The 10,456-nt window shown below is 39.8% G+C and overlaps 1 protein-coding gene across 1 annotated transcript in view; it reads right to left on the bottom strand.

Annotated features, from left to right (window-relative positions):
- VWA2 (von Willebrand factor A domain containing 2) overlaps nt 1-10,456 on the bottom strand; it is a 61,626-nt gene that overhangs the window by 37,751 nt on the left and 13,419 nt on the right. Inside the window, exons 2-3 of the mRNA XM_069097398.1 lie at nt 10,233-10,299; nt 6,619-6,693 (exon numbers count right to left, since the gene is read on the bottom strand). Coding sequence (XP_068953499.1) covers nt 6,619-6,693; nt 10,233-10,299 — 142 coding nt within the window. The remainder of the gene's footprint in view (nt 1-6,618; nt 6,694-10,232; nt 10,300-10,456) is intronic.

The following is a 10,456-nucleotide window of genomic DNA, read 5'->3' as shown; positions in this document are numbered from 1 at the left end:
GCCAAGATCACGCAGGTAGCTGGAAAAAAAGCCATAATTTGAAGCCAGGTGTTCTGCCACTGAATTCAGTGCTCTTTCCATTCTATTATGCTTACTAGCATGTCTGGATGATTATTGAAAATAATTATTGAAGTGAGGGCTATAGGTGTATAGTAAATATTTAACAACCAGCTTCGGGGGAGGTATACTATAGGACACAGTTTAAAATTTAATCTGCATTATTAAAATTTTTCCATCACTTTAAGTCTAGGTAATAAAAAATAATAATAAACCAAGCCCTGATTTGTAATGTTTGCTAATTTCTAAACTGTGAATGCTCACACTAAAAATTTAACAATCAGAGTGTTGGCTGGAGCTGGCTCCATTACATCCCTTTTTACAGGACAACATATATTTGTGTGCAATTTGGGAAAATGGGTAAAGGTGAGGATATGATTATAGTAAGGCGTTTAAACATCATTTCACTTGCCCAAAAGCCTTTCAAGTTAAAACTGCCTTCTACTAAAATTTCAGAAATTAAAAGTCAGTTCTTAGAAGCATCAGCATTAAAGTTCCAAAATTTATAATACCATTTACACCTATAAATACAGTTTATAGAATGATAGGATCATGGAGAAGGGACCTTAGAAAACATACAGTCCATCACCTACACTTGAGAAAACTAGAGAAGTTGAATGATTTGCACAGTCACACAAGCTGGGAAGTGTCAGATATAGGATTTATTATTTTTTGTTGGGGGAGGCAATCAGGGTTAAGTGACTTACACAGGGTCACACAACTATTAAGTGTCTGAGGCCAGATTCTTTTTTTTTAATTTTAACTTATTTATCATTAGTTTTCAACATTCATTTCCAAAAGATTTTGAGTTACAACTTTTTCTTTCCCCACCTTTCCTCTACCCCCCACCCCAAAATAGCAAGACTATTGAATACCCATTCCCCCAATCTGTTCTCTCTTATATCCTTCCTCTTCACCCCCCTAACTATCTAGTGGGCCAAGATGGGTTTCTATACCCCAGTACTTGTATATCATTTCCCAGTTATATGTAAAAAAACAAATTTTTGAACATTTGTTTTTAAAACTTTGAGTTCCAGATTCTTTTCCCCTCCTCCCTCCTCACCCTCCTCCACTGGGAAGATAAGCAATTCAATTTAGATTGTACATGTGTGGTTACCCAAAACATTTCCATAGTAGTTTTATTGTGAAAGACTTACTATATTTCCCTCCATCCTATCCCACCCCCCACTTATTTTATTTTCTCCTTTGACCCTATCCCTTTTCAAAAATGTTTGCTTCTAACTACCCTCTCCTCTAATCTGCCCTCCCCTCTATCCTTCCCCCTTTTATCCCCTATCCCCCTATTTTCCTGTAGGGTAAGATACCCAATTGAGTGTGTATGTTATTCCCTCCACAGGCCAAATTAAATGAGGATCAAGTTGTCCCATTCCCTTTCATCTTCCTGCTCTTCCCCTCCATTGTAACAGTTTTCTCTTGCCTCTTTTATATGAGATAATTTACCCTAATCTATCTCTCCCTTTCTTCTTCTCTCAATAAATTCCTCTCTCACCTCTTAATTTTACTTTTTAGATATCATCCCTTCATATTCAACTCATCCTTTGCCCTCTGTCTATGTACACATGAACATACAAATGCCCACATTCATATATATTTATATACACATATACCCTCCTACACATATATGTATGTATATATGTGTATATATATAGATATAGACATAGATATATATACATATATATTCCTTTCAGCTCTCATACTGAGAAAAATCTTATGAGTTACAATTATCGTTTTTCCATGTAGGAATGTAAAAAGTTCAACTTTAATAAGTTCTTTATGATTTCCTTTTCCTGTTAACCTTCTCATGATTCTCTTGCTTCTTGTATTTGAAAGTCAAGTTTTCTGTTCAACTCTGTTTTTTTCATCAAGAATGCTTGAAAGTCCTCTATTTCATTGAATGACCATATTTTTCCCTGTAGCATTATACTCAGTTTTGCTAGTTAGGTGATTCTTGGTTTTAATCCTAGCTCCTTTAGCCTCCAGAATATCACATTCCAAACCCTTTGATCCCTTAATGTAGAAGCTGCTAGGTCTTGTGTTATCCTGATTGTGTTTCCACAATACTCAAATTGTTTCTTCCTGACTGCTTTGCAGTATTTTCTCCTTGACCTAGGAATTCTGGAATTTGGCTATAATATTCCTAGGAGTTTTCTTTTGGGGATCTTTTTCAAAAGGTGATAGGTGAATTCTTTCAATGTCGATTTTGCCCTCTGGTTCTAAAATATCAGGGCAATTTTGCTTGATAATTGCTTGAAAGATGGTGTCTAGGCTCTTTTTTTTGAACATGGATTTCAGGTAGTCCAATGATTTTTAAATTCTCTCTCCTGGATCCATTTTCTAGGTCAGTGGTTTTTCCAATAAGATATTTTACATTGCCTTCTATTTTTTTCTTTTGTTTGGCTCTGTTTTATAGTATCTTGATTTCTCATAAAGTCATTAGCTTCCAATTGCTCCAATCTAATTCTGAAGGTGTTATTCTCTTCAGTGTGTTTTTGAAATTCCTTTTCCATCTGGCAAATTCAGCTTTTTAAAGCATTTCTCTCCTGATTGGCTTTTTGGGCCTCTTTTGCCATATGAGTTAATCTATTTTTTTTTTATATTTGAGTTGGATTTTTTCATTTTTTTCTTCTTTTTTTCTTCTCTTTTTTATTTTTCAGTTTACATCATTCAATTCCACAAGATTTTGAGTTACATATTTTCTTCCCATTTTTCCCTACCCACTACCCCAAAACAGTGATTCCACTGAATATCCCCTCACCCAATCTGCTCTCTCCTATATCTTCCCCCATCTTTCCAGTAGGGCATGGTAGATCTCTATGCCCCAGTGCGTGTACATCTCACTTCCCAGTTACATGTAAAATAATAATAATAATATGTGTATAAATTTTTAAACATTTGATTTTAAAACTTCAGATTCCAGATTCTTTCCCTTCCTCCCTTGTCACCCACCCTCACTGGGAAGATAAGCAATTCAATATAGTTTGTACATGTGTAGCTATGCAAAACATTTCCATAGTGGATATATTGTGAAAGACTGACTATATTTCCCTCCCTCCTATCCCACCTCCCACTTGTTCTATTCTCTACTTTGATCCTGTCCCTTTTCAAAAGTGGGTGCTTCCAACTTCCCTCCCCCTCAGCCTGCCCTCCCTTCCATCATCTCCCTTCTCATCCCCTTCCCCCCTATAGGGTGAGATACCCTGTTTAGTGTGTATTTCATTCCCTCCCCAAGCCAAATTCAATGAGAATAAGGCTGATCCATTCCCTTTTGCCTTCCTGTTCTTCCCCTCCATTGTAACCACTTTCCCTTGCCTCTTCTTTATGAGATAGTTTACACCATTCTGTCTCTCTCCACCTCCTCTCATTATATTCCTCTCTCACCTCTTAATTTCACCTTTTAAGTATCATCCCTTCCTATTAAATTGGACCTGTGCCCTCTATCTATGTATACCTGTAAACATATATACAGACATTCACATATGTATTCATATGCCCATATACCCTCTGATATAGCCATATATATATATATATATGTATTCCCTTCAACTGTTTTCATACTGAGAAAAGTTCCATCAGTTACAATTATCATTTTTCCATTTAGGAATGTTAATAGTTGCTTTGTTTCCTTTGCTTGCTCATGTTGCCACTCAATTACTTGACTTTTGAACCTTTTGCCACAGTAGAACTCTGCTACCAGAAAGGGGAGCTTTATCCCAAACACTGAGATTTTCGCAGCTGCTGGAGGTATTAGTTGGGTGCCCTCTCTGAAGCCTCCACACACTCTGGAAAACTGCTCACACACCCCAGGACCTCCACCCTAGACAGCAATCCAAATCCAAGCAGGTTAAAGCAAGAGTAATTACCCCTCAGACTGGTTGCTTGGTCCCCCTACAATCTGCAGGCCAGGAGCTCTGAAGCAGCCATGAGGCAGGCGGCTACATGGCCAGGGCCTCACCCACTTCTTGCCCCAAGGGCAAAGGCTGGATCACACTCCTGAATTCCAAGGTCCCAAAGTCCACACTGCACTGATCTCTCACTTTGTCCTTAACATCTATGGGTTGACAATTCTGGAAACTGTCACAGCTGCTGGTGATCTGAAATCCCTCTAGCTGGTGGCTGGTCAGGCCACTCTGAGGCTAAAACCTAGGGCCTGTGAAGGGCTAGGCTTGGCTCCCAGAGTGCTGTGCTGGATGCTTCCTGCTGGCCTGCTGGGCTGTCCTCAGCAGGAGGTTAGCTTCTCTGTGTCATTTTGTGGGTTCTGTAGCTCCAAAGTTTGTCTAGAGTCATTTTGTACATGAATTGGAGGAGGTGGGGGCCAGAGCTGCGCTGAAGTCCTGTTTATACTCTGCCATCTTGACTCCGGCCCCGAGTTAGTTTGTTTTTTAAGGTGTTATTTTCTTAAGTGTATTTTTGGGTGTCCTTTAGCATGATATTGACTTGCTTTTCATGATTTTCCTACATCAATCTCATTTCTCTTCCCAAGTTTTCCTCCACTTCTCCTTACTTGATTTTCAAAATCCTTCCTGAGCTCCTCTATGGCCTGTAATGAGTTCATATTTTTCTTGGAGGCTTTTGATGCAGCAGTTCTGACTTCTCTGTCTTCCTCCCATTCCATGCCTTGATCCTTTTTGTCCCCCAAAAAGGATTCTATGGTCTGTTTGTTCTTCCTGTGCTTGTTCATATTGGCAGTCAATTACTAGACTTTTGAGCTCTTTGCCATTGTAGAACTCTGCTTCCAGAATGGGGAGAGCTATGTCCCAAATCACTGGGGTTTTTGCAGCTGCTGGAGCTATTAGATGGGCACCCTCTCTACAGCCCCCACACACTCTGGCTCACTGGTCACACACCCCAGCACCAGTACCCAAGACTACGATCCAGATCCAAGCAAGTCAAAGCAAGAGCAATTGCCCTCTGAATGGTCACTTGGTCCCCTTACAATCTGCAGGCCAGGAGCTCTGAAGCAGCCACGTGGCAGTGGCTGCAGCCGCTGTGCCCCTGCTGCTTCTTGCTCTGGGGGTAGCAACCAGACCACGCTCCCCCTTTTCCAAAAACGTTCCACACTAACCTCTTACTTTGTCTTTGGCATTTGTGGATTGAGAAGTCGAAACCACTACAGCTGCTGGTGATTTACTCTGGTGAAGTCTACTCCAGCTGCCTCTGGTTGGGGCCACCCTGGGGCTAAAACTGTGGCTCAGGCAGGACTGCTCTCGGCTCCCAGAGTGCTGCAATGGACCCTTCCTGCCAGCCTGCCGGGCTTCCTTCAGTGGGAGATTTGTTTCTCTCTGTCACTTTGTGGGTTCTGTGGCTCTAAAGTTTGTTCAGGATCATTTTTTTACATGTATTGGAGGAGGTGGAAGCCGGAGCTGCATGGAAATCCTGTTTCTACTCTGCCATCTTCTGAGGCCAGATTCAAAGACTTGTTTTTCTGACTCTAAATCCAGTACTCTGACCACCTCATTATGCTGCCTCTCAGAAGTTGGGAAGGAAAGAAACTCAGAGATCATTCAGCAGGATTCCTTCTGATCCTGAGAAGTCATTTCAGTTCTAATAAGAGGACATCATCTCTAGAGTTCATCCTGGTCATCCTCAGTGGTGATTCCAACTGAAATTATCAATTAGTGCCCCAAAAGAAGTAGACTGGGGTGACCAATATTCTCACATTATATTGCTACATATTTTTTGCTCTCTACCAAATATCTCTACCCACCACTACCACGTCAGTCAACTTGAATAGCATCAGTTTTCGTAAGTGAAGTTAGGACCAGGGAAGGTACTGGTTTAAAGTCAGTGATTACCATTTCAGATGCTTGCCTGGGGTTTCCAAAAAAATGAACAGAACAAAGTGTAATAAGTTCTTTTCAAACCCCAACTGGTAAAACCCAACTTGAGATGGCCCTCAGATGCCCCTGTTTTTTTTAAATGGAACTAAATGCAACATGGTCTAGTGGAAAGACTCCAGAATTTGGAGTCTGGAGACCTGGGTTCTAATCCTGGATTGGTGACCAACTAGCGGTGTTCCTTTAGATGAAAACCTTTACTTTTCTGGACCTCAGGTTTCTCATTTGTGAAAAGGGAGGTTAAGGATTAGAACAGATGATCTGCAAGGTACATTCCAACTTTACTTCTGATTCAACTTTTCAGTAGGTGACACATTAGCTAAGGATGCATCTACTTCTCTTTATCCAGCCCTTTTACTCATCTGACCACTTTACCTGGTGTTCTCCACTCTATGTATTTAAAATTGTCTCCTCACTTCTGGATTACTCTAACCCTGGAGTACATGCAAGAAATTCTACTATAAAAGTACTATGCAGTGTTTACAGAGCTAGCTGAATGTCCTGTACACTCGCCTAGACCACAGGATCTGGCCCATACTGTGAATTCTCAAAAGGATGGTAGGTCACCAAATGCTTTTGATGAAGATGATGATGATGATGATAATGACCTGTCTTGAGTAAGAATGTCACCTCAGCATACAAAAAGTCCCTGGGAAATAAAAATGGGTGCTTGGAAGTCTCTTTTCCTTTTAAAATTTAAACTTACATTGACTGGCAGCTGTTATCTTCACAATAATATCCTGGTTTGCATAGAGTTCCTGGAAAGTGAAAGATGGTAGCACTATGGGAACAAATAAATAGAAAACAATTTTACCAGCATGCTTTTAAAGGCAAGGGAATATTTCTATTCAATATAAATTTACCAAATATCAAGGGAGAGATAATAAATAGAAAGCTCTGGGAGTTTTATGTGACTTATCTTTGCACAATATTGGTAATAAGAAAAGAGGCAATATGGATAGAGGCCAAGCCTTGGAATCAGAAAGATCTGAGCTCCAGTCCAGCCTCTGATATGATACTAAGAATAAGTCATGGAACCCCTCGGTACTCTCAGATAGCATCCTAGGACTATGAGGTAAGTAGATTTGATAAACTGTATCAGTGGAAGGTGTCTCCACACCAACAGTTCCCCAACTTGAATGAAATCATGAGTTTGGACCAAAAATACAACTATAATGTAATAATAATTTATATATAAAGCATGTAAATACATAGAGATTATATATAATCTGTAATATATAAACTATATCTAACAAAGTAATAATAATAATGTTTTAAGGTTTATAAAGCATTTTTCATACATTATCTTATCTGATCCTCATAACTTACCCTTTGAGGTAAATGGTATTGTTATTATTCTTATTTTATAGTAAAGAAACTGAGATTCAGACAGATTAAGTGACTTGCCCAGGGTCACAGAGCTAATTAGAGACTGAGGCAAGATTTGAACTCAGGTATTCCTGACTCTTAAGTCCAACACTGCACCAAGGCAAAGTCCCAATAATACACTGCCTGTGTCCCAACACTCTGGACCTGCACTATTATCTAAATATTTGTCTAAGTAATTAAACAATTTTCATTTATTTTGCTTTTAGAATTTCACACCAGTCAGGACTGATTAATAATTTGTCAGCTTCTTCAGGCAATGAGAAACTTCTGCTAGAAAAAACCTGTCCCTAACTCCATGATCACATCATATCTTTCTGCCCCCAAAATATGTAAACTTTGGCTGGCTGTGGCCAGGGAGAATTTGTCAAGGTAACTAAAGACTTTCAGGAAAATTCTAGGAAACAATAAGAAAAGAGAAACCCAGATGAAGAAAGTGAATTTCTCATTGGATAGTGTGTTACAAGTGATTTCCCTCTGTTCAAATAATTTTTGTCTAAAGCAAAAATGTCACAAGAACTATCTTATCCGTGTTAAATGTAAATGCTAATGCCTTTGTAAAATGTAATGGTATATAAATGTAAAGTCACATGCAAATTCAAGTGCCTTTATAAATAGGTACTTACTCATGCTACTAATGGAGGTTATGGGAGGAACCATACAATCAGAGGAAGGGACCACAGGAGCAGAATGAACGTCCAGGGTGAAAAGGTTGCTTAATGTATGTTTGATGAATGAAGAAATCAAATAATTTTTGCTGGATTGGTGAATGGAAGCAGCTAAGGCATTCCCAAGATATTGCAACACCCAGAAAAAGACATTCTTTTCAAAAAATTTTAATTGCTACTTTGGGGCCTGTGGGTGGAGCAAAGCCAAATCATGTCTCTGAGGTCTCTGATGAGAACTGAAGAGAATGCTCAGCTGTAAGAGATCATAAACCTGTTATCACCTAAATCTAATTCTCAATTTATGAGCATCTATGTGTACCTTGAAATGTAGCATGTTGCCAGCATGGAGGATTAGGCTGTACACTATATACCCCTTCCTCCTTTGCTAAGCTAGCCTGATGAAATGAAAGCAGATTCCCTAGGAAGCAGGTAAATGATGAATGTATTTCCTGCAGAAAATGAATAGTAAACTTTATTAGACTCTTTCAGAGTCGGTTCACTAAACAGGATACATCGGGAAGAAGTAAACATTTGGGGTCACCTCTGCTACAAAAGCAAATCATTAAGCATTGGACTTGAGAGTCAAAAGGCCCAAAGAGTTGGACCATTAGCTTTTCCTTTAACTGACTGTAACCAGGAACAAGTTTCCTAACCCTGGGGTTTGGGGGGAAGATACTCAATTTCCTCAGCTGTAAAATGAGAAGATTGGATTAAAGAGGTGTCATTCCAGCTCGGACATTTTTTGGTTTTGGAGAATCATTAGTTCAGAGGCTTTGGCTGAACTTAAGAAACAACAGAGGGTTTTGCTTTCCCCACCCCCCAACCCCAAAAAAGAAAAAAGTAGAAAGAATTATTTTTCAAACTGAAAGAGACTTTGGAAATCCCACCTTCTTCAAGAAGTCTTTCCTGGTTTCCCTCAACTCTAACACCTTCCCTCTGACATTATCTCCAGTTTATCTTGTATGGATCTAATTTGTACATACTTGTTTGCATGGTGTCTTCTCCATTACACTGTAAACTCCTTGAGGGTAGGGTCTGATTTTGCCTTTGTCTCCCCAGCACTTAGAGTACTACCTGGCATACAGTAAGGACCTAATAAATGCTTCTTGAATTGACTTCGAAATCATCTGGTCTAATCACTGCATTGCCAGTGAAAACATGGCTGAACAGAGAAGTCAGATACTGGGCCAAAGTCACACAGCTTGTGGAACCAAGTCTCAGTTCCAGGTCTCTTGGGTCCCCACTCAGTACTCTGTCTACTACACAACATGGTCTCGAATAAGCTTTTCATATAATCTGGCTGCCTATTAAATTGTTAGGCAAATTGCTTAGCTAGGAGAGATGGGTGTGGATCAACAATTAGTCTGGAGCAATCAGACCAATTCCACAAGCACCTCTGGTTTCCTGGGGCATGTTGAGCCTGGGGAAGAGCCTGGTGGTTTTGGTGGCTGTCAACCTGCTCAGATTGTGTCTAACCTAATCGCACACAACAAATGAGAGCTCACTCAGTGAGAGGATTTAGAAGGGACTGCTAAGCTTGAGCTTCTTTAAGTTATGTTTAGTAGGATTTGTTCCAATTTCTTTTGACTTCTTTGGATTTCTTATAGTTTTTCTTTTTTCTTTTTTGTTTGTTTTGGGAGGCAATCAGGATTAAGTGATTTGCCCAGGGTCACACAGCTACCGTGTTTCCCCCATAATAAGACACTGTCTTATTATTTTTTTTGGACAGAAAAACACCAGAGGGCTTATTTTCAGGGGAGGGCTTATTTTAATGAACATTGACAGCAATTTTAATAAACAGGTAAATGTGAACAAAAAAATGTACCTTTATTCAATAAGCAAATCACTGGGGAAGAACAGGATGACGCGCTCACTGCTGCAGCTCTGATTGGATGCAGAGCGCGGCATGCGTTTCACCGGGGGGGAGGGGGGGGAATGGTGCATACAGAGGGTACCGTAATGTAGCGTGTAGCGCAGGGGATCACCTTCACTACAGTAGCAATCTCAATAGGGCTTATTTTCGGGGGAGGGCTTATTTTAGAGGAATCTTACACAGTAAGGGGAGGGCTTATTTTTGGGATAGGTCTTATTATCGGGGAAACACGGTAGTAAGTGTCTAAGGCCAGAGTTGAACTCAGGTCCTTCTGATTTCAGAGCTAGTGCTCTTAAAATTTTTCTCTCACTTAGTAGGTGTCATCTGGCTTAGAACTTGGTGATTAAAAAAAAAAACAATAAAGAAGGGTGAGACAAAGACTATATGACATACCTTGGCCAAACAGAAAAATACAGACAGCTTCCAGGAGCAGTTTCAGGTTCATGGTGATCAAACTGAACTGTGGGGGGAAAAAACAATCACTATTAAATAATTTACCAAATTCCAGTAAATTCCCCTGCAAAGATATAACTTTGCCTTTTCTAAGCAAACACACTTCACAAGTAGACCATATTCAATCAACAGACATTTACTGTTTTATGTGCCAAGCACCATAG

The sequence above is a fragment of the Petaurus breviceps genome, unplaced genomic scaffold (assembly GCF_028583685.1).
Source record: "Petaurus breviceps papuanus isolate PSGF00001 unplaced genomic scaffold, PetGlider_PUasm1.0 37, whole genome shotgun sequence".
Taxonomy (NCBI): Eukaryota; Metazoa; Chordata; class Mammalia; order Diprotodontia; family Petauridae; genus Petaurus; species Petaurus breviceps.
Note: the sequence above shows the minus strand (reverse complement) of the source record. Positions and strands in the feature narration are given on the sequence as shown.